This window comes from Desmodus rotundus, chromosome 3 (assembly GCF_022682495.2).
Source record: "Desmodus rotundus isolate HL8 chromosome 3, HLdesRot8A.1, whole genome shotgun sequence".
Taxonomy (NCBI): domain Eukaryota; kingdom Metazoa; phylum Chordata; class Mammalia; order Chiroptera; family Phyllostomidae; genus Desmodus; species Desmodus rotundus.
Window position 1 is genome coordinate 186278408 of NC_071389.1, and position 24728 is coordinate 186303135.

The following is a 24728-nucleotide window of genomic DNA, read 5'->3' on the forward strand; positions in this document are numbered from 1 at the left end:
TAACTTAAACATTTCACCTAAAATGTCATATGGTGTGCTTGAATGTGATATTGTTATGTTACAGAATTACATGCTTATCGATTTTGTAATTAAAATGAGGGGCGTTATTTCTGCCACACCCTGTTAAATAAACCCTCAGGTAAGCCCCTGATTTACCCCCCTGAAGGACTCAGGAAAGAATTGTCATTGATCCAGACCACGTGAGGTCGATTATTCAGACCACGGATCATCTACAGGATTACTACCATCATTTATCAATCCAGAGGCCAAGAATGAAGGGCTCATTCTTCTCAAGAACGAGCTTTGTACTATACGAACCCTCAGCTTAACCTTCTTTTTCAGAACACTCTGGGTATTGCCTAGTTGCGTTTTCTGTTTGCAACCCCTAAGAACATTGAATAAATCTTTATTACGTATTTCTAGACAAAGATTCCAGATACAATTGCTCAGTGTACATGCTTTATTGTGAAAATACGGACGTAAAGAACTTCGCAGGGTGCAGGACAGGCAGTAAGTGGTGTTAGCTGATAATGATGACAAACGTGTTTTCTTTTATCATAAAAATACACATTTTTCTTACACACCTTTACCAATGGCAGTAACACTCCAGACGCACACCCGCCAGCCCGCGCCTCCGCCCAGCTGTCTCCCGGGCGGGTCCCCGACGGCGCGCCTGCTCGGTTCCCTTTTTCCGCCCATGTGACCCCCTCAGGCTCCTCCCCGTCCCCAACATGGCGGCCTCCAGGAGCTCAAGCCACACGTGAGGAAGGGTTTGGATACCGGGGCATCCGAGAGTGCCAGTGGGTCATCCAGTTTCCGCTCCCGACCTTCCGTTGCATCCCTTGGACGCTTCCCCAGGCGCTCGTGGGCCGCTGCCCCTCTGCAGTCATGAAGACGAAGCCCCTTTCCCACAAGACCGAGAACACGCACCGGGTGAGCGAGGGAGCTTGGGCCGGGAGCCGAGTGCCTGGTGTCTCAGCCGTGGAACTGGCTCTGAGTGGTGCTCCCGGGGCCGCGGTGTTCTGGGCCGAGCGTGAGTCGCTCGCTCGGAGGCTCCGGCAAAAGAGAGGGACTCTTCGGGTGTAGTAAACATGGGGTGGGAAAAAGGTCTGGCAGCAAATTGCGCCCACGGTGTGTGGGCTCAGGAGTGCGTGGGAAGCCCCTTCAGTCCAGAGTTAAATTCAGTCTCCACAGACCAGTTCCTTTGGAGCTGCTCTCGCCCTGCTAATTTTATCTTTAAATGCCAAATTAGGAGGCGGAGCGGAGGTAGAAAGTGAGTGATTTCCAGCCTATGGCTACTGCACTATTTTCTCCCTTTGTCCGTGGAGAGTTTCTTAGTTATGGTACAACCTTAGGTTCATACCTGTTTAATAACACTGTTACTGCAACAATTTAGCCAGGTCCCCGTGCTTTTAGAGGGCTGTGGCATCTAGCAATAGGTAATAGCAAGGTCACATCACCAGCTTTCCACAGTCTAGCATGGAAATTTTTCTTGAAATGACATAACTGAAAGAACTTATGCAAACGTATTCAGAGAAGTATTCTGAATGTTCTCTCGGGGTAGTAGTGCAGTGCATTTGTTTAAGGCTCCGTGTCTTTCCATGTGTTACTACACTTATCTTTTGGGTCATTAGTGATAACTACTTTTAGTTTCAAAACTCATACATATAATCATATTTTATGATTGACTGACAATACAATTCCGAAATTGCCAGTGAAGCATACCGTTATACGTAATGGTATATAATGATAGTACATAAGGAGGCTTATGGAAGCTTTAACCTTTCGACTTTCAAGAGGAAATCGGCCACATGTGATTATTATACAGCGTTCAAACCTATACTGAAGATGTGATAACTATTAAATGATGATGTATCCTAAATATGCTCTTCCACTCCCCTCAGTTTCTTACATTTGCTGAACGATTGGGGAATGTGAACATCGATATTATTCACCGCATCGATAGAACTGCGAGCTACGACGAGGTAAGAGAATGTTATGCTAACCAATCTTCAGGTATTCATAGTAGTTTTCTAGTGTCTCCTCTTGAACTGGATTATTTTTCAAGCTGTCGCTTTATGAACATAAAATGCATTTAGACCTGATACAATAGTGACACATGACAAATTATATTTAAGTTAAATTATAAATTTAAGTGCTCAGTAGTCGTGTGTGGCTAGTTGCTACCACACTGGACAAGTGCAGATACGCAGCATTTCCATCATTGCAGGAAGTTCTCCTGGGTGATTCTGTGTCAGCTAACTGCGTCGGCACCTGGGTGGCTTCTGTGACCCCAGCCTCCCCCTTTCCCGCGTGCATTCCGAGCACTGTTGCAGAACCATATCTGAAGCTACAATTTTAAAGAGATTTTGAGCAAGTCATTTTCCTGGTGCTTTGTTTCTTCTTTTGTAAAATGAAAGGGGCTACAACTAGATCATTTTCCTTCTACTTTTAACCGTGCTGTAATTCAGTCCCACCTCTACTCAAAAATCTTGGTTTTTTGTTGTTTCAAATAATTATTTCTCTGCTAACCTCTAAAGGTCCCGTATAATATGCTTTCAGCCTAGGGATTCAATCCCAGTTCTTAACTATGTGGCACTTGGCTCTAGTCGGGCTCACCCCCTGTCTCAGTGTCTTGTTTCCAGTGTATGAATTCGCTATGTTAAATGATGTTATCTAGGTGAGAGCACATAATGCCTTGGGAACTCATAGTCAAGGGAGCCTAATGTAAATTCCTTGGGGGTGAAGGGTGGGGTGTCAAAAACAATAATGTAGACCCAGTGATACCTGAATTTAACCTTGTTATTTGTGTAGGTTTTAGCATGGCAAAGAGGACAGGAAAGGTTGTTTGGGCTGAGGGAGAAGCCTGTGTAAAGGAACAGAGGGTAGAACGCATGTCACATGCAAGAACTACAGAGCAGTTTATTGTGGTTGTAATTGTATGTAGGGCGCCTGTTTGAGTGTGTTGATGATGACTGGAATGGAGGAAGAGGTACTTGGTGAGAGAGAAAGCAGAAGGGATAGTCAAGGATCATAAAGGACCTCAGATGTCAAGCTAAGTCTGGCTTTTTATCCTGAAGCGATAGGATGTCATTCTAGGATTGTAAGGCCAGGGAGTAAGTGACAGGATGAGGTTGAATTTTAGATCTCTCCTCCGGCTTTAAGTGTGAAGGAAGGAGCAGGACTGGAGTCAAGGTCACCAGTTGTGAGGATTTGGTAGTTAGCTAAGTAAGAAATGATTATGGCAGTGGCAAATGGAGAGAAGGGAAGGATTCCAGAGGTATTAAATAAGTAGAATTGATAGGACTTATGACCTGCCGGATATGCAGGGAGGAAAGGAATGGGGTTAAGGGTTTTGATTTTAACACCTAAGTGGTTGAGGATCAGATTGATCAAGATGGATTTACAGGAAGAGGAGCGTGGGATTGGTTTTGTTTACAGCTTGTTAAGTTTGATAGACCTGTGGCCCTCCAAACGATGGTGCCCAAAAGACATTTGGATTTGGTGACTTCAGAGCCGGAATTACAGATTTAACATTCAGCATATGGTTTATAGTTTAAGGCTATAAGGAGAGGTTGAAAGTTGTAGAGGATTAAGTGTTAAGTTAGCGGAGAAGAGAGCCTAGAATAGGATCCTGGGCTGGATGGTCCAGAATGGCCTCAGTCAAATGAATGTCTGACTGTTGACTCAGGACTTCTTGGTCTAGATTGTCCTCGTAACCTCTTGCTCTCCAATGACCTAGACTAGGCTGCTTTTCATGATGGCAGAATCTTTCCAAGAGTGTGAAAGCAGAAACTTCAAAGGCTCCTAAAGACTAGCTCTAGCAGTCACCAGATCATTTCTATTGCATGTTATTGGTCAAAGCAAGGGTGAGGCCAGGCCAGATTCAAGGGGTGAGGAAATAGACTTCATCTCTTGGTGTGAGGGCTGCATGTCTCATTGCAAAGGGACAGGGGCATAGTCCATCACAAACGGTGGACGTGTGCCAGTCACAGTGCTAGGCTCGGAATGCCTTCTGCATTTAGGTTTTAAACTGTTAAATATCTATATACTTACATATTTGCAAATTTTATAAGAAATATTTCCGAAAGGGGAATTAGTGGGTCAAAGGGCACACCCGCTTTTAATTTTAATAGAAATGCCATATTACTTTCCCATAGTCTTGTAGCAGTTAACATTTCCAAAAGTAAAATGAAAGAACTGTAGAAAGTCAATGCATTTTTCTGGGTGTAAAAATGTAAAAAATCTAGAAAAAAGGTTTTTTTTCCCCTTAATATGACTATTATATAGGTTTTAGAGAGTTATTTACTGCAACAAATCAAGAAAACTTTTTTTATTAAGCATCTGTCCTTACTGTATCCCTGAATGCCTTTGAAGCCTGTTAGTTAATGCCCTTTTAAAAAATAACTTTTTTAACTCTTGACTATCATTATTGTCTTAAGATATTAATGTACCACTATTCTTACTTACTATGATTATCTATAGTTTGTCCTTGAACTGTCTGATTAATGGACTGCTTTCATCTTGGCAGGAGGTTGAAACCTACTTTTTTGAGGGTCTGCTGAAGTGGAGAGAATTGAACCTTACGGAACACTTTGGTATTTTCTATTTTGTTTCTGTTTCACTTGTCATTTATATTTTACATGTTCAAAACAACTAACTAGTGGTGTGATGGAAAAACAGAACATATTTTTTTTTCATCTAGGAAAATTTTACAAAGAAGTTATTGACAAATGCCAATCATTCAATCAGCTGGTCTATCATCAAAACGAGATAGTTCAGAGTTTGAAGACTCACCTGCAAGTCAGGAACAGTTTTGCCTATCAGCCCCTCTTGGAGTGAGTAGCACGTTGAGAGAAAGCTCAAGCCCAGTTGTCTGAATTTTATGAATGGTTGTGTTTAGTAGCTATACATGCCTTAGGTGTTACATGCCTTAGGTGTGATGTTTGTAATTTAAAAACAAAAATTTCCCTTTTTTTGTTAATCTGAGTATTAGTGCATTGCCATAAAGCAGAATCATAAGTATATACTTTATCCTTTCTTGAGACTTGATTTAGGTTTAATTAATCCTGTCATCACAGGCGAGCAAGTGTCATTTATGAAATAGATTTGCAGTGTGTGTTTTTGGTCTGTATGTCTCACTAATGTCACTTTTCTTATTTTTAACTCAGTTTGATTGTACAGTTGGCAAGAGATCTGCAAACAGACTTCTATCCACATTTCCAGGACTTTTTCCTGACCATCACCTCGATTCTGGAGACCCAGGACACCGAGTTGTTAGAATGGGCTTTCACCTCACTGTCGTATCTTTACAAGTACCTGTGGAGGCTCATGGTGAAGGACATGTCCAATATATACAGGTGACCCTTTTCTCTCTGATATAGGGGTTTCTCTTTCTTTCTTTTTTCTTTTTTGCTTTTAATTTTTATTACGTTTTATTGACAATTCATTGCATTTCCATCGTCTCCAAAAGATGCCTGGAATAATCTAGGCTTTTGATGCCTGTTTGCAGTCAGTCCTCCTTCCTATCTGCATTAGCTCTGGGAGCAGAAGTAATGCATGTGTGTTCAGTATTCAGGATTGCCTCTGTGAAAACAGCTGTGTGCTTGGGGCCCCTAAATAGAAGCGTCCCCCTCAATAATGAGAATTTTTGGCATTTAAGTTTGTAAGCTTTTATGTTTTGGTCAAGGGTACTTTTTACTGATACTGACCACCAGGAGAGAATTTCTGACTCTAACGTGTATTCAGTGAAAACATGCCTACCACCTGTCATGTGTACCTGCTGACATAGCTACCTGACTCAGCTACCTGACTCTAGTATGTTCTTTAATTGCCTTTTCCCTGGCTTCTGTCTGACTCCAAACTATCTTTCCAGCCCAGTCTCTAATTACTTCTTTTAATAAAGTTGGTTCTCCAGCCAAAGTAGTCCATGGTTCACTTCACCAGTTTGCGTTGACCTGACCACTCATATCCAGCTGTTGAAATCATATCCCCCTCCCCATTAACACCTGGCTTAGATTTCATAACCTCCACTAATACACCCGAGCACCTTGACCAGAAGTGAAATCTTTGTACTCGACCCCTCTGGCATTCCATACCACTTACATTACACAACCTCTGTTAATGATTGTTCATAATGTAATGCTCTCCTCTACAAACTCTTCACGGACCTCATCGTAAACATCTACGTTTCCCCAGCCCCCGTGATTGTTCATAATGTAATGCTCTCCTCTACAAACTCTTCACGGACCTCATCGTAAACATCTACGTTTCCCCAGCCCCCGTCATACCTATTAAGCCAAAAGAGGTGCTCAGTGGTTGTGACCAAATGTGACCAGGGAAAGAGAATGAATTCCATAGTAGCTGTTTGTTTAAAATAAGGGAAAGATTATTTATAACCTGTTTCAATCCGGGACTTGATGGAATTTTCTGCTTGGGTCCTACACACTTTAATCGCCCCATGAATATGTAAGATGCACTCTTCTCCTCCCCTGCTGTGTAGATGTGGGTGCGGGATAAGACTGGAGATTTTGTTTCTGTGTAATCCCACCTCCACCCCCCCGACCCTACCTTCCATTGAACAAAGAACAAGAAACATATTTTTCCGGTCTTTACTAGTTTTCTATGAAGGTTTTGGTCAAATGTACAGAAACCCAGATTACTTCATTAAAAACCACCAAGATCTTGGGGGGATATATAGTTTATTTGGTTTCATGAGTTCTGTTACTTTTATATCTCCTAAGTCAGGCTCTCCAGTTCTAAATTTACTTGCTTTTAGTATGACATCCTCAACAGCCCGGATGTTTTTACTTCAGTGTGACTGAAACCAAAGTCCGTACATTCCCCTTCGAGCTAAGTCTTTTCATTCATTCATGTGTTCACTAAATAGGTGCTTAGTGCCAGGCCCTGTTTGGTTGTCCCATCTCTGATAGTGGTGCCGTCATTCCGCTCATCACTGAGACTTGGTGCCTTAGGGGCATCTCCGACCACATCTGCAAGGTCTCCAGATCCTCATAATTCTGTTATTCATACACTCGACCAATCCACTGGGCTGAACACTGGCTGTGTGTCAGGCACTTGAGATACAGTCATAAATAAAACAGATAAAAATCCCTCTTCTTTCAAAGTTTATGTGTTAGCAGACAGAAAACATCTTGGGCACAGGCCTGGCATGCGTGCGGTCAGCAAGGAAGCGTGGGTGTTTGAGCAGCGTGTGTAAGGGAGAGTAATTAGGTGGTGTCAGGGTCAAGGTGGCTAGGGAGCCGGATCATAAAGAGCCTCATGGACACTGTAAGGTCTTTGGTTCCATTGCAGGGACTCTGGAAATGTCCCTTGGGTCCATCCTTTGCCGTTCCCCTCCGTCAGCAACCTCTTTCATGCCCTTGTTCATACCCAAGCTTGTGTGGTTTGAGCAGCTTTCCAGTTGGAGTGCCAGCCTCTTTGTTCTTTTATTTCTTCCCGTGTATTGCTGCCAAATTAATCTCACTGCAGACATTCATTTCTTTTTCAGCCAGTATTAGTACCTGCTACGAGCAAGGGGCTGTTAGGTAGTAAGGACATAACAAAGATAAGTAGAGTCCAAACTCCTCTGCTTGGTGTTCCGAACTGGCTGTTCCGGAGGCAGCCTTATCTGCACCTCCTGCCCCAGCCTTGGCCTCCTCTCTCAACCTGACTGTTTCTCCCACCCCACCTCGGATCTTTAGTGATAGCACCTTGATATCCACCTGAATCGTTTCTGGTTGTTCAGATCTTACTACAAGTTTGAACTCTTCCTGGAGACCTTCCTATAAGTCCAGTGCCACTGATCCTGTGCTTCTTAATTTCTGTGACCTCCAGTCTTCTGTTCCAATGTGTGGGTGTCTTGGTAATCGAACGAGATGTTAAACTTCTTGTTTTAACAGAGTTAAAACTTGTTTTAACAGAAGTTTAAAACTTCTTGTTTTAAAACTGCTCCATATTCCTGGCACATCTAGTAGAGTGTCGGTTGGATGTATAGGTGATGTGATAGCGCATTATTAAAATCGTCTTGTTTCTCGTTCGTAGGATGTATAGTACACTGCTGGCTCATAAGAAACTACATATAAGAAATTTTGCTGCTGAAAGCTTTACTTTTTTGATGAGAAAGGTTAGTTTGATGTTTTATATGTTTATTGCTCATTAATCCTCAAGAATCTGATGAACAAAAGCTGATATCTTTTATAACTTGTTTATCATAGACTAATCTTACACACACACACACACACACACACACACACACCTGTATTTTGAGATTATGGTACCACAGGTTTAGTCTTCTCACTAATGTCAAATAATTTGGGTCATTTTTTTGTTATTATTTAGATTTTAGGTTTTTGGTAGTTTTCAGTGTGTGTGTATACAAGTACCCCCTAATTCAAGCCAGTAAATACAGGAACAGTGAGATTAACAGGAATTTTTATAATGATTCCTGGAAGAAACCGATTGCATAGTGTCATTTTTGTTGGTTTCCATAGTAAATTTTAGAGGGTTTTGTAATAAAATGAGAACATTGGTGTTAAATGTTTCATACTCATGAAATACATGATTTCCTGCAAAAGACAGATGTTTCCTTATGTAGGTTTCTTTATACCAATGAAGTAATCACTCGTGTGTGACATTCCAAGTCTTAGTATACTACTATAGTAGTTTGAGATCATTAAAAGTGTCCATTCCTTTTAGAATTTTGTCCTCATATTATTTAAATATGAGTCTGTAGGATAGCGAGTAAAATTTCTTTCTTTGGCTATGTTTATGTTTTAAATACAGTTTTCCGTTTATATTTTGTGTTTCAGGTTTCTGATAAAAACGCACTTTTCAATTTAATGTTTCTTGATCTTGATGAGCATCCGGAAAAGGTAGAAGGCGTTGGACAGTTGCTCTTTGAAATGTGCAAAGGAGTGAGAAATATGTTTCACTCCTGTTCAGGGAAGGTAAATAACCAAGAGGAATACTTTGAATCTATGTGAAAGGGAGTAAAAAGAAAACAAAAGATTTGCCGAAATGATGGACAGAAGATTGCTGAGAACAGTCAGCACTAAGTGGGGGGCATTAGGCTTTAATAGTGGTGTTTACCCAACGTAGGCTCAGGCTCCGGATCGCTGGGTGTTTTTACCTAGAAGGTCATTGCTTTCTTTTCCTCCTGGACTCTAGACGGTAACATCGATTGATTACCGAGCAAAGGTGGGTGTGGTGGGGGCAGCTGGGTGATACAATTCTCATCCTAGTTTGGAAGTTCCTTTGGAGAGAGTTAACCATCAATCAGAGTGCCATATCCATGATTATTCCTAGATTCGATTTCCAGGTAACCAATGTAATCAGAGTGGGAAATTACAGTGTAATACTTAAAATGAGGGTTGACGTGTTTATTTTAATGACTCTTGGATTCCCACAGGCAATGAAGCTAATTTTGCAAAAACTAGGGCCAGTTACTGAAACGGAAACTCAACTGTCATGGATCTTAGTTGGAGAAACACTAAAAAACATGGTCAAATCTACTGTGTGCTACATCCACAAGGAGCATTTTGGTATATTTTTTGAATGTTTGCAAGTGAGTTCTAATTTTTCAGGATTTGTATGTAATAGAGTCTAAGAGTTGATTATTCTTCATCGTTCAGCAGACCACTCCTGGAGGCTGTATTTTATAATTGCCTGTATACGTCTGCACACTTCCTAGGATTTCCCTTCCATCAACCCCTTGAACTGCTTTTATTTGCTTTCATCCTTTGAGACGTAGTAGAGCACAGTGGTTAAGAGAGCAAGCTTTTGCAGTGTTTGAATCTTGTCTGTGTTGCTCATCGTTAGTGTGACTAGGGAAAGTTAATTTAAGTCTCTGTTCCCCCTTTTCATCTGGTGAGTGGGGTAATAGTATTGATATTTCCTCCTTCATGGTTGTGGATTGTGAGGGAATGCTTATAAATAACAACTGTGCACTCAGAAATGTTAGCTGTCTTTATCCTTCGGGACTCCCAGTAAATGGGACTCCCAGTGAAAATTTGAACTGCTTCACATAATACTTCCATTACTCAGTTAACAGATGAATTAGATATTTTATAGTTATTTTCTCCGTTAAATACCCTCCCTTTCAAATTGAATTCTTTGTTTGCAGGAATCACTCCTGGATCTGCATACAAAAGTAACCCCAGCTAACTGTGGTGAAAGTTCTGAGCAGATTAAAAGGGTGTTAGAAACATATCTGATACTTGTGAAATATGGAAATGGGTCAAAGATAACCAAGCCTGTTGATGTTTGCAAGGTGAGATCCCAACTTAATTTGCCTAGAGTTCGCTCATTAAAAGTTGATTGCTAAATGAGCATTGTTTTCTTTTATTTATAGGTATTGTCTCAAACATTACAAATAGCCCATCTCTCCACATCTTGCCGGAAGAGCCTGTTGGATGTAATTTCTGCTTTGATCCTAGGCGAAAATGTTTCCTTGCCAGAGACCCTCATCAAAGAAACCATAGAAAAAGTAATTTCCTTCAGCAAATATTAATTGAATAGTTAATATGTTTAGCATTGGGTAAGCCTTCTGGGAAGTATAAATGAAGTGTGGCAAAGGTTGTACCTTCAGAGAACTTATAATCTTAGTGATAATCTTTGAATTGCATGCTATAATAAGGAAAACAACGTGTGATAAAGCTAAATCTGTTAGGCCAATATACCTCAAATATGTATAGCCTACACTGTGCTGGGTATGGACTAGATTTCACAGTGGACACTATGGTGCCTGTGGTTGGTTGGTTGGTGGTTGGTTTTTTTTTTAAGATTTTGTTTACTTAGAAAGGGGAAGAGAGGGAGAGAAATATCAATGTGTGGTTGCCTCTCGAGTGCCCCACACTGGGGACCTGGCCCACAATCCAGACATGTGCCCTGGCCTGAAATCGAACCAGTGACTTTTTGGTTCACAGGCCAGTGCTCAATCCACTGAGCTAGGGCATGCCTGTGGTTTTTGACAGGAAAGTAGGGCCCTGAGAGTGAGTAGTTGTAATTCGTTGAACTAATCTATTGACACCATACAGAAACATAACAGTTAATTCTGCCTGGGGTTGACGGACAGAGATGACTTTTCAAAGGACTGGTATTTGGGATACTCCTTAAAGGTTAAATAATGGACTGCCTGCAGAGAAAGGGTTAAAAACTCTAAGAAAGGAAACAGCAAAGATGTGTTCAGAAATTTAAGCCGTCTAGGCATGTGGACACCTGAGGAAGTGTGATGTCTCTCCTGTCCCCTTGGCTCTGCTTGCCTTTGACAAGTTAGGTTGGATGTTGTCCTGCAAGTAGTAAAGGGCCCTGGAAACATTTTTAGCAGGGAAATGATTTGATGAAATTTGCATTTGAGTGAGTTTAGAAGATGGATTTGGCGGGAAGTGGCATTGAAAATAGATCAGTTAGGTTCTTCCTAGCTTCATTGGGTGCAGCAGTAGGAAGTGTAGAGGAGGATATAAAATCGTGCTGCTGGCTCTTCTCTGTAGCTAGAGAGAAGTGAATGGCTCTAGCAGAGCCCTGTGTGATCGCTAGGAATGCAGGGCCCTTCACATCTGTGTGAGCTCCAGTGGGGAAGGCGTAACCTGTGGACGGACAGAATACTCATTGAGCCATGCCCACCACTCCCTTACTCTGGCTGCTTTCCTGGGAGGGCTCAGAGCCTGTGTCTCCCATCTGGGAGTGTCCGTCCCCCTGCGCAGCTGCAGACACAGCAGTCAAGTTCTTCCCACCTCCCACGACTATGTTAACTTGTATTAATCATCCTACTACTTTGTTTGCAAGTTAGAGGACCTTGAAGGTTTTGAATGGGGGAAGTACTCTCTGTGTACTTACATTAATATTTGCTACTTGTGGTCCACAGACTTTTGAGAGTCAATTTGAAAGACGTTTAATTTTGGATTTTTCCGAAGTCATGTTTGCTGTGAAGCAATTTGAGCAGGTGAGCAAGTTATTAAGTTTTCATTTGTTTTTCTTTTAATCTGTCATGGTAAAATAAATTTAAAATCCTGTGATTTGTGTGTGTGCGTGTGTTTGTTTAGAGAAACAGAGTAAGTATTGGATGTTTTTATTCACATATATTTTTTAAAGCAATTGCATGTATATTTCCAATTTTAGGCCACAAGTGAAATTTTATTCCATATGCCAAGGCATTTAAAATGATGCTAGGTAACCATCTCGTTTTTATTTTTTCATTGCAGTTAATATTGTATTGGTTTCAGGAACCAGCCTGTTTTTAAATAGTCCTTTTGGGAGTTATAGAACTATGTGGTAAAATTGGGAATAAGAAACAGTTTAAGGAACTTTTACCAATTGGAAGCACCAAAAATAGTTTCTAAATCACTGCATTGGAGGAATGTTGCCAATTCATTTCATTGCTACAAAATAGATACCTGATGGAATGAGACAGAAGTCTTTCTCATCAAAGCCCCAGTCTATTTTATCCCTTTCCCCTCACGCCCATCAGACATTTGCCATTCCTTATGACTGATAATCATACAGTATATACTTCATGGAACCTATCTCTGTATCTGTTCTCTCATTTTCCCCTTTAGCCTTTAGTAATATATGTTATCATTTGCCTCGAGACGACACCAACCACCACCAAAAAAACCTTCTGTGTATGTGTTCTACCCTTGTTCCTTCCTGCCCAGTGAAGGCCCTTTATCTCACTGGGGTTTTTTATTTGTTTGTTTTTAGCAACTGCATCTTTTCCTTCTTTCCTGTTCCTTTGGTCTTTTTTTAAAAAGGTCATATTTATCAGAGTACCCTATGGTGTTTAAAATTTAAAGTCAAACAGGGCTAAAAGGCAGCCACTTGATTTCCACTCCCATCTTACCAGGAATAAACCAGCTCACGATTTTTAGCTATTTTTTTCTGGTATTTACTTTATATTTTAAACCATCTGAATTTACCGCTGTTCCTCCATGCATTAGTTTTAGCCCTCATCTGCAGACTTCCTCCTGTGGTGGATGGATTCTGGTTCCTTTCCGTCTCTCATCTTGCTAGAGTTACATCACAAATTTTGGTTGAATTCATGTTCACTATATATTTAATCCTTATTTTGCAAAAAGGATTTTTCTATAATTATATTCTTTTCTTGTATATGTTCTTTTTCCCCCCTGAAATTGCCCCATTCTTTAACAACTGGGAATTGTTTTCCTTGGCTGGCTGGTCAGTGAGCCTTTTCCAGCACTGTGGTGGAATGTCATTCACGTGGCATGTGGTCAGACCATTCAGCAGCTCAGTTTTTTCCTCCTCCTCCGGAGGCATTTGCCCTGGAGCACTGCGAGTCTGATTGGGTCGTTTTCTCAGCCCACTGCACAAATGTCAGACTAGAAGATTCTTTGCCTGTGTCCTGTTTTCTGGATTCCACACCTTCCTGGTGTTACATTGTAGTTTACTCTCTTATTTTGATGAACATTCTTCAGAGGTTCCTTCAGAGGTTAAAGGAAGCAAAATTTTGAGATTTAGTGCATCAAAAATTGTCTTTATTCTCTCCTCACACTATGTTGCTAGTAGGCTGGGTATAGAATTCTAGATTGTCATTTTCCCTCAGTTTTTCAGGCATTGCTTCATTGTCTTCTGGCTTCCATTGTTCCCGTGGAGAGATCTGATGCTGTTACGATTCTTGGTCCTTGGTTATGATCTATTTTTTTCTCTGTGGAAGTGTTAGAATCTTCTTTTCCTTAGGTGTTCTGAAATTTATATCTGTTAATAAGTGTGATTTTTCTTTCTTATTTTTAGCTTTTTCTACCCAGTTTTCTTTTATATATTGAAAATTGCTTCCTGATTGATGATGCTACAGTCAAAGATGAAGCTTTGGCCATTTTGGCCAAGCTCATTCTGAACAAAGCTGCACCTCCCACGGCTGGCTCGATGGCTATTGAGAAGTACCCTCTGGTTTTCTCACAGCAGACAGTGGGGTAAGTGCTGCGTCTTTATTTCCTGTATTGTTGGGAGGCTGACCCATTGAAAAGTAATGCATTAATAATACTGTAAAAACTGGAAAGATGTCCGTGATATATTATGTGGAAAAAGCAAGCTGTAGAACAGTATGTAAAGTAGGATCCCGTTTTGCAAAGTTAAAAAGTGTAAGAAAACATAGGAAAACACATGGAAGATACAAACAGGTTAACTTGCTTAATGTAGGAGGATAGTAAGTTGAAAATGTGACTGGTAAACTTTTTAGCCTTTAAAAATATATATATATATTCATGTGCGGTTGCAAAAAATAGGACAGAGAGGTTTCTTGTACCCTTCACGCAGTTTTTGCTGGTGATAAATTATATATAAGTTCACTGCAATATCACAACTAGAAAATCGACATTGTACAATGCACAATTCCATTTATATAATATCTGGGACATTTATATAATATCTGGGAAGAATTCTTAGACTGGACATCAAAGACTTGACCTTGTGCTGACTTTATTCAGAGTTATCGGTTGTGCAGGCACTTACCTGTGTGTGTGTGTGTGTGTGTGTGTACGTGGTTGTAAAGGTCGAGTCAGGTGTAGCACGTGGAGTCAAGGTGCAGAGCCGGTCCATCACTGCAGCGGTCTTTGGTGCTCTAATAGCCATGCTCACTACTGCTCCCCAGTCCACCCCTACCCCCCCCCCCCGGGGACCACTAATTTATTCCCTATTTTATCATTTTGTCAGTTTAAGAATATTATATAAATGGAGTTGTACAGTTCCCCTTTTGAGATTGGCTTTTTTCATTCAACACAGTTCCCTTGAAACCTACCCAAATCCATTCATTTTTTATGTCAAACGTCTTTTCACGGGCTTATTGCTGAGTCGTCAGTCGCCTTTGGAAGACGGGTAGGCCAAGCCTAGTTTTTGGCTATTGTGAATGAAGCTGTTATGAACCTTACTGTGCATAACAAAATTCCTGTACATAACTTTTGTTTCTCTGAGATAACTGCCCAAAAGTGGACTTGGGTTATGTGGTAACTGCAGGCTTAGTTTTCTGAGAAACTGCCGCAGGGTTGCCCAGAGAGGCTGTGCTGCTTCATGTCCCCAGCAGCAGTGTGAGGGACACTGGTGACACTGGTTTTTGTGTTTGCCAGGCTGTTAGGATACAGTGATATCTTGTTGTAGTTAATTCGCATTTCCCTGATGACTAATGATTTGAATATCTTTTCATGTGCTTGTCACCCACATACCTGTTCATTTCCTTGACCCATTTTCTAATTCTGTTGTTCCTTTTTCTTAATTTATTGTGGTTCAGTTACAGTTGTCCTGCCTTTTTCCCCATTCCTCCCTCCCCCCCCCCCCCCCGCCCCCCGCCCCATTGTCTATGCCCATGAGCCCTCTATTCGTGTTCCTTTGCTTGCCCCCTTCTTTCCTCCATTGTCCACCACTCCCTTTGGCCACTGTCAGTTTGTTCTTTATTTCCAAATCTCTGTTTTGCTCATTTGTTTGTTTTGTTGATTAGGTTCCACTAATAGGTGAGATCATATGGTATTTGTCCCTCACCGCCTGGCTTATTTCACTTAGCATAATGCTCTCCAGTTCCATCCATACATTGTGTAAATGTACCACAGTTTTTCAATCCACTCATTTACTGTTGGGCACTTAAGCTGTTTCCAGCACTATTGTAAATAGCACTGGTGTGAATGTTGCTTTCTTTCTTTACGTGGAGTTATTTTTTGACAGAGGGGAAGGGAGGGGGAAGGGAGAAAAACATCAATGTGTGGTTGCCTCTCGAATGCCCCCTTCTGGGGCCCTGGCCCACACCATGCATGTGCCCTGACTGGGAATCAAACCCTCAACCCTTTTGTTTGCTGGCTGGTGCTCAATCCACTGAGCCACGCCAGGGCTCTTTACCATGGAGTTTTGAGAGTGCTTTATATTTTCCCGGTACAAGTCTTTACGTCAGATACATGATTTACAAATATTTTCTCCCAGTCTGTGGCTCGTGGTTTTTTGTTTAAAGATTTTCCACAGAGTAGAGTTTTAAATTTTGATGAGGTCCAGTTTATCAACTCTTTCTTTTATGGATAATGTTTTTGGTGACAGGTCTGAGAACTCTTTGCCTAGCTGTAGTTCCGAAATATTTTCTCCTATTTTTCTAAAAGTTTTATAGTTTTGTTTTACATCAAGTCCATGGTTCATTTTGAGTCAATTTTTATGTGAGGTATGAGGTTTTGGTCAAGTTTCTTTTTTTGCCTACGGGTGTCCACTGCTCTGACATTTGCCAAAAAGGCTTTTTTTCCCTCGCAGAACTGCTCTTGCACCTTTGTCAAAAATCAGTTGGGCATTTACGTGCGGGTCTGTTTCTGGACTCCCTGTCCCGTCCCACTGATCTGCGTGTCTTTCCTACTCTAACACCACACTGTCTGGTTCCTATAGCTCCAACATAAGACTTAAAGTCTTGAGAAGATATTCTTCTACTTTATTCCTCTTCAAAATTGTCTCAGCTATTACTGGTTCTTCGCATTTATGTGTGCAGAAAAGAAAAGCACCCTGCCGGGGTTTTGTTTGGAATTACACTAAGTCTGTAGCTGAGCTTGGGGAGAATTGACATCTCCATAAGGAAACACCAAACTGTTAACTTTGTTTACGTCACCAGGCTGGCAAGAGGAAGAAAGAAGTGATGGTTAACGTTTAGATTCTATACCTTTGCATCTGAATTGTTAAAAGGGCCATGGATTGCTTTCTGAATTCTATTAAAAACAGTGCATAGTCTTTGGACGATGAAAACAAAGTTTATGTTCATGTGTGAGAGGGTTCTTCCTGTCATCTTCCAGGTAGTTGGAGTGAGTGTGCTTCTCGAAATTGTAAATTAGGAAACCAGTTCCCTTACGTGTTTATAGGTAGGAATGCACAGGAATAAGTGATCCCCTTACTTCTTTCGGATGAGTTAGACCTGTTGCTGCTTTCCGTGGGTCTGTGCCGAGTAATCAGCTCTGAAGCAGCAGCATCCCTTGAGGTGGGTGTCCTGGTCCCCAGTCACACCAGAGTTAGTTTTTGAGCCTATAGAGCATGTGATTCTGAAGAAACCCATCTTCTTCACACTTTGCTGGTCTTGCTGACCTTAAGTGTAGCTTCTCTTTGAGAACACACTCAACTTTGCTGAGCTCTGATTCCTGAGGAATAGGTAATGAGTAACCCCCGTAGAATTATTCCCTTGGAACTTCTCTCTTGATTTTGCAACACCAAGCCAATCTCCAACAGACAAATTCCTTGCAGGTGACCAAAACGATGGGGCAAGTGACCAATGCCCAGGGGCAGTGCGAGTGAGCTGTTTTGTCAGCCTCCGTGAGGTGAAGCCAAGGACCCAACTGAGGCTGCGGGTCAGACCTCCTCACACTGGTCTCGGCCATCTCAGATCCTTCTTAGAATGTGACGTGATAAGTGTAAAAAAAATAATGCAGGTATATTAACAAGGCAAGTGCCACAGCGTCTGTGTTTAGTTCTCTGAGAAAACCTGCCACCTTCATAGAAATAGGGTACGTGTGAATGGTCGGTCACCTTGCAAAAGGTTTCTTCTTTGGAAGAGAGGACATTCTTGGGGTGGGGGGAGTATGTGAGGCAGGGAAGCAGACAAGATAATTTTAGACAGTGACAAAAAGGAAAATAAAGCAGGACGTTAAGAGGGAGAGTGAGTGGAAAAGCAGTACTCCTTTCTGGAGAGGGGCCTTTGTGTCCATGGTAACGGTGGAAGGAGCCAGCCTGGCCACGAAAGGCTCGGTCATAGGCTTTCCAGGCAGAGAGAAGAGGTACTGCGAAGGCTCTGGGACAGCAGTAAGCCCAGGATGTGCGAGGAACAAAACGCCCGTGTGGACAAGGAGCATTGAGCTAGGAGGAGAGTGGAATGAGGAAATGAGCCACGTAGGCAAGGGTCAGGTCGCTGAGAACCTCACAGAACGAGGCAAGGGGAGTGGGTTTTATTGGAGGAGCTGTGGCAGATATAACAAAACGAGGGAATGGTGTGGCAACTAAGGACGTGCTTTCTTAAAGCATCTTGATATTTTGTCAGATTTTTGCAGATTATTCAGTCCTGGTAAGTACTAGAAAGACTATATACCAAGATGTAGTGACTTTTAGAAACTGCAAGGGAAATTATCTGTCATAATCTTCAAACATTCAATATCCTGATAAGTATGAAACAAGATGGAATGCAACTTTCTTGTTCATTTTAATGATAAAAAGAATAAAAACCTGATATTCCACTTCTCTTGTGTTAACAAGGTGGATAAATTATAAAAACATCATTTTACATGTTTCTATGATTTTTCTTTTGATTACTTTTCTGTCTTAAAGAGGACTGAGGTATATTTCATTGGCAAAAATAAAAAGAGGCTAACGAGAAGAGTGCCAAAGTAACAGATACTTAAGACTGAATGTCATATCAGAAAACGTCATTGAGTAACCATTTGTCAGATTAAAGCAGCATAGAAAGTTACTTTTAAGTCCCAGTCATTTTAGTGACTTTCGTCACGTGCACTACAATAACTTTGCGACATCGCTGTACATTTGTGAAGTACACTGCTCCCCCCTTACCTGCGGAGGGTACATTCCAGGGCCCCCAGTGGGTGCCTGAAACCTCAGCTAGTACTGAGCCCTGTGTATGATATGTTTTTTTTCTTTACATACCTACATGCCTATGATAAAGTTTAACTTATAATTCGGGCACAGTGAGAGGTTAACAATTAACCAATAATAAAATAGAACAGTTGTAACGATGTACTGTAATAAACGTTATGTGAGTGCGGTCTCCTTCTCACAGAATAGCTCACTGTGCAGCACTCGCCTTCTCACTTAAGGAAGTGGTGTACGGCTTCTTTTTGACATATCTGAATTGCCAGAATCACTACCCGTGTGCTTTGGGGCCCCTATTAAGTGAAATAAGGGTCACTTGAACGAGAGCACTGTGATACCTTGGTAGTTCATCTCATGAGCAAGGCAGCTTCTAAGGGACCAACGGGCAGGAGGTCCCTTCGCTGCAGTGTGGAGAAGCTGGAGAAGGAGGTCACTCACATCCTGGGTGGTGTGGAGCAGGGTAGTACAAGATTTCATCACACTCCTGAGAACAGCACACAATTTAAAACGTATGAATTGTTTATTTGTGGAATTTTGTAACAAAATTGCAGATAAAGGGTGGGGGGAACTACGATAGTAGTAATACTATGTCAAAAAGGAAAGAGGATGGTGAAGTCAAGTATATTCCAATAAATTAACTCTCCAGTTCTTAAAAATACAGGGTCCAGCATAGGTAATGCCCCTTTTTGTTACAAAATTTTTTATTACAAAATCATAAGCATGTAATCCTGTAACGTAATATCACACTCAAGCATACCATATGACATTTTAGGTGAAATATTCAAGCTAAAACTATAAATTATTATACCCATATTATTAACCTACAAACCACACTCAACAGGCGTTAACTTCTGCCAGACCCTGTATGTTTACACAACATTCGGAAATACTTAAAACTAGAAAATACTTGAAGTCGTAAAGCAAGTGAAAGTAGAAGATAGAAGAAAGCAGAACCAATGGGGTTGAAAAAGGCTATCCCTGGAAATCAGGAAAGGCTCCGCATTTGTTTGCCGGTTCAGGTTCGGCCGTCACCGCCATCTTCCCCTCCTTTCCCCAGGCGCTCCACGCATGGAAAGGGGCCAGTCAGGGCTCAGACTTCTGGGGGCAAGAGCGATTACATTCTGCTCTATTTAAAACATTGGTTCATCTTTCCATCTTTCAGATCCTATGGAAGGCAGAAGAAGACCAGACCCCATGGAGGAAAGGAACACAACCCAGTACTGGACCATCTTTTATCTATAATTCAGTTACCCCCAAATAAAGACGCTACTTTCCTTTCACATTCTTGGGCAACCCTTGTTGTGTTGCCTCATGTTAGGTGAGAAAATACACTGTGTATTATGTTTAAAGGGACACTTAGCATGTTGAGTAAAACCCTTATTAGCCATTCTTTGCTGTTCCATGAAAAGCCGGTTTGAACTTTTCCTTTTCCTCTCCACTTCCTGGATAGACCTCTTGAGAAAGAGAAGGTGGTTCCACTAGTCACATGCTTCATAGAGTCACTCTTCATGGCTGTTGACAGAGGCCGCTTTGGTAAAGGTCAGTAATAATGTCCATGTGTTCTCTTGCCTTTCTTTACTGACACACCCAGTCGTCGTAAATCCGTAGAATACCAGAGAACAGTACCAGCATTGTGTTCTGGCATAACCGCCTAGGAGACACACGGAACAAAGAGGGCAAGAGGGAGGTGCTGCCCTTGTACTTTGTAACCTGGTGGCCAGGTCAGGGCGGCTTGAACATAAGCTGCATCTGAAGGTCAAAGCAGTGAGACCCCCCTCCAATTGCTGAGCCCCAGCCTGTGTTTTTGTTCCCCGTCTCCACGCCCAGTCTGACCCTGGTGTGCTCCTTATGCTCCTTATGCTCCAGGCATTTGCGTGTTCTGAGCAACACAGTTCCCGCTCCAACCCTCTGGCTGCCCTTGTGCGTGCCCCCTGTTCCTTCTCCCTGGAGTTCTTTCTCGGTCTCTTGTTTGGTGAACTCTCACGGATCTTTCAAAACTCAGCTCAAGCACGACACCTCGCATTCTGGCAGCAGAATTTGGCTGCTCCGCCCAGACACCATTTCCTGTTGTGTTCTGTACGTCCTCTCCCCTCACTAGCCTGAGAACGGCAGTTTAAAAAGTAGACGTTTTGTTTTATTCCAGCACAGTATTTTTTTTTCCTAACAGCAGCCATTCATTCATTTAACTATTAAGATGCTAGACTCTGTGCGAGATACTAAGTACCCGTTAGGGTGTGAGGTAGACTCACCACATTTCAAGGGCTCGTCCGTGCGTGTCTGCTGGCTCCCGGCCGCCTGGACTGTGGCTGCTGCTTGGCCTGAGTAAGGTCATCGCTACCGTTGCACGAAGTTCGTTCTCGAGTCTGCAGCAGGGCTTGGCAGAGTGTGTGTGTGAAGGGCTGGTTAGTAAATGCTTAGGGTTTTGTAGGCCACACTCAGATTTGAAGTGTATTTTTGTTTGTTTGTTTTAAACAACGCTTTAACAATGTAAAAGGAAACTCTACCTTGCCAGCCATATAAGAACAGACCACCTACACGATTTGACTTGTTGGTCATAGCTTGCCAACGTCTGTTCCAGGATTAAGTGAAGGTGTAGCTAATGTTCATTAAGTGGATTGTGGGTAGTAGCCATTGGATGTGCAATGCCTTATAAATTGGAGGCGTGAAATCAACGTGGGTTTTATATGAAGATAATGTCTTAGCTCCTAGAAAGTCCAGTTCTGCTCTCCTTGTAAGTCCTCCTTTCGATCATGCCAGTTTGTGGGACCACTGAACTTCCTCCCCAGCTCAGTTTGTGGGACACACATTTTTATTCTCTAATTCCGAATCTGTTTTTCTCTTCGGAAAGTTAAATACAAGCCTTGGAACCTGGTTTTAGTTCCCTTCTGTTAAATTCTGACATTTGGCAGATGATTCTGTAGAAGGCTCAAATTGAAGACGTTTTTATAAACAAGTGTCAGATAAATGAGACGTCTGGTAGTTACTGTGTCAGAGATGTAAGTAATGTGGTTTCTTTCGTTTTTCTGCCTTCAGGAGTCTTATTTGTCCTTTGTCAAGCTGTAAATACTCTGCTAAGTTTAGAAGAATCTTCTGAACTTCTTAATTTGGTTCCTGTGGAACGTGTGAAGAATTTAGTCTTGTGAGTAAACATATTCTCCATTTACCTTAATGACGAATAAACTGTAAAAGCTTATGGTTTTGTTAACTCTTCGGCATAGTAAGTCCTATTTTGATCTATTTTATACCTGAGCTGTATTCACATAGGAGATTTACAATTGATTTAAATACTCCAATTAAAATAAATACAGTTCTCGACAGTCTTTAAATATCGATTCATGTTGGTAAAGGGGCGTTTTACCGTGTGTGTGAACTGGTATTGTGGAATCCATGAAGGGTACTTAACGCTGATTGCCCCCAGCCATAACATTGCACCGTGCTGACCTTCTGTCACTTGTGGCGCGGTTCCTACATAACACATTCCTACTCCTTTCCTGTTCTGTCTCAGCTCGACGCGATCGGCGTTTCACATAGTCTGCCTGTGGCCCTCTCGTGTGCCAGAACAGCCCAGTTTTCTTAAGTTTCTGGTTAGGCTATTATTAGCACAGGGCCATTAGCCATTCACTGCTCACCTTAGCACCTTTTCTAAAGGACAGGCCTTCTGAAAACCTGGTAAAATAGTTTGCTTCTGTTTCTGAAGTTCAGAACATTTTATTCTCGTGCGTTTTAAAAACAGATGTACCCATGTTCTTCTTTCCATAAACATTCATTCGCTTTTCTCCGGTACCAGGCCCTATGCTAAGCACTGGGAGACAGTGAACGACCCACAAAACTCCCTGACTTGGTGGAACTAACATGCTAACAAGACGAGACAATAAACAAAGTGAATGAGTAAAGTAAACAGCATGTTGGGTGGTGATGAGAACATTAAAGCAGAGGCAGGGGACAGGGAGAGTCTGGAGGTTGGGGGCAATAGCAGTTTTAAGTAAGTGAAGGGAAGGCCTCAGCGACAAGGAGACATCTGGGCAGAAGCCGGGAAGCGGCGAGGGAGTGGGGCTCTGGGGCTCACTGTGTTCCAGACCCAGAGAGAAGTGAGTGTCCCTGTTAGGGGCTGGGGGACAGTGCCGGTTTGAGCAGAAAGGAACTCTTGCGGCAGAGCAGAGCCAGGAATAGGTGGTAGGACAAGGGGACATAGAGGTGAGGGAGGCAGGCAGTGTAGACCTTCAGCCCTCATAGGGCCTTGACTTTTACTTAGTGAAAGGGGACAAAGGGAATTTGGGGCAGGGAAGTGACTTAGGCCTAAATAGGATCACCCTGGCCGCTGTATTGAGAACAGACTGAAGGGGAATGAGAGAAACCAGTTAGGGTCTCTTTACATTTACCTCCACATCAAATAGCACTCCTCCTCACCCCCCGCCCTGCTCCCCCATGCCCCTCCACCCTTACAATCCAGTCCGTCAGTCCCCCCACCACACTCCTCCCTGTCACACCGATTATTGTTTACTTACTGACTGCCTTCCCCCGTTAGAATGTAAGTGCCAGGAAGATAGGCACTGTGTCTTTGCTTTACCCGTGTATCCAGTGTCTAGAAAGGTCACCGGCACCTAGTAGACACCCAGTAAACATTTGTTAAAGGGGGACGGCACACAGAGGTTGAGCAGCTTGCCCAGGGTTATTCTGCTGATGGGTGATGGGGCTGCCCCACCCCAGGGCCTGGTGCTGGGCCCCTTCTCCGCACTGCTTCCCTCAGTAGCTCAGAGTCCTGTAGTTTACAGCTGTGTAGACTGAGAAGACCACATTGGCTTTTAGTCAAAACAGCATCTCTAATCCTTCCTCTGCCTCCAGCCTGCTGTGTGTCCTTGAGCGTGTCACTCACTGTCACTGGGCCTCAGGTTTATTTCTAAAATGAAGGTAAATGTCCGGGTAAAACTCTTATCTGTTCCCTTTTCTGTTTCCTTGTCAGTGATAATTTTCTGTGGTTTCCATTATAGTCCAAATGCTCTGGGGTGTATGGGACAGTTTGGGCCTAATAAATATCTTGTTGCAGAATGTTTCCTTTGGAGCCAGCTGTGTTGCTATTGGCGGATCTCTATTATCAGAGATTATCCTTATGTGGCTGCAAAGGGCCACTTTCTGAAGAAGCTCTGATGGAATTATTTCCCAGGTTACAAGCGAACATCTCCACCGGCATGTCCAAGGTAACACTGGCGCGTGGCGTGCTCCCTGTCTCTCGGCTTCTGTTTGCATGGATTGCCAGCGGTTGGCACAGCCCCTTCTTCAGAAACTGCTGCTGTGGGGTGATCTCTGGTTAAAGCAGTGATTCCTGAACACCGACCTGCAAACCGATTGCAGCAGGTCTCATTGGGATGCATTTTTCATAATTTTGTAAAACTTAGATCTCACCGACACTTCATCAGCTTCTTCTTATGTTTAAACTTTGGACTTTGAAACCTGCCTTTTACTTTCTCCAGATTCGGCTTTTAACAATAAGGATCCTAAACCACTTTGAAGTTCGACTTCCGGAACTAATGGAGGTATTACTTGTAACTGTTCAATTTGGATAACTTTTTGAACATGTCGTCTGATAAATGTTTTTATTTCCAAAGTTATACTTTCATAGAACGTTCACTTGGTAGATACCTACCATAAAGATTGAAATTTTTTTTATTATCCTTATTCCCACCACACAAAGGCCACCACTGAAAAGCCACGTTAATTGGTGGATATTATTTCAGACTTTTATATATACATGTGATTTAAACTAATGGTGTCACGAAGGTTTGTCCGTATCATTACCTCTCATCCTATGTCATTTCTTTTGAAGTTTGAATAGTGCTTAAAATATCTTATTTAACCAATTCCCTATTGATGGCTGCTTAGGTAGGTTATTCACAGTTTTTCAGTATTTCCAGTAATAATACTGCAGTGAACATCCTTAAACAGATATTTTTGTATAAGTGTTTCCATAATGCAGAGTATTACTTCTTTAGGTAGAAATTACTTCTACCAGAGGTAGAATTATGTAGTAAAAATGCATACACATTTTTCTTCATTTCAACAGATGTTACCAATCTATTTGGATCATTTTTACAATTACTTTCCTATTTTTTTTTATTTCCATGCTGGATACTAAACCTGAATTATCTACTAGAAAGTCAGTGGTGTGAGGGAAACTGAAT

The 24728-nt window shown here is 42.1% G+C and overlaps 1 protein-coding gene across 1 annotated transcript in view; it reads left to right on the forward strand.

Annotated features, from left to right (window-relative positions):
• Positions 1–459: 459 nt before the first annotated feature.
• UTP20 (UTP20 small subunit processome component) overlaps positions 460–24728 on the forward strand; it is a 92162-nt gene continuing 67893 nt past the window's right edge. The window contains exons 1-17 of the mRNA XM_024579020.4: positions 460–933; positions 1905–1985; positions 4532–4598; positions 4706–4838; positions 5172–5360; positions 8044–8125; positions 8811–8948; positions 9410–9565; positions 10124–10270; positions 10352–10486; positions 11864–11941; positions 13747–13925; positions 19715–19870; positions 20003–20091; positions 21586–21691; positions 23597–23747; positions 24021–24083. Coding sequence (XP_024434788.2) covers positions 889–933; positions 1905–1985; positions 4532–4598; positions 4706–4838; positions 5172–5360; positions 8044–8125; positions 8811–8948; positions 9410–9565; positions 10124–10270; positions 10352–10486; positions 11864–11941; positions 13747–13925; positions 19715–19870; positions 20003–20091; positions 21586–21691; positions 23597–23747; positions 24021–24083 — 1995 coding nt within the window. The 5' untranslated portion in view covers positions 460–888. The remainder of the gene's footprint in view (positions 934–1904; positions 1986–4531; positions 4599–4705; positions 4839–5171; positions 5361–8043; positions 8126–8810; positions 8949–9409; positions 9566–10123; positions 10271–10351; positions 10487–11863; positions 11942–13746; positions 13926–19714; positions 19871–20002; positions 20092–21585; positions 21692–23596; positions 23748–24020; positions 24084–24728) is intronic.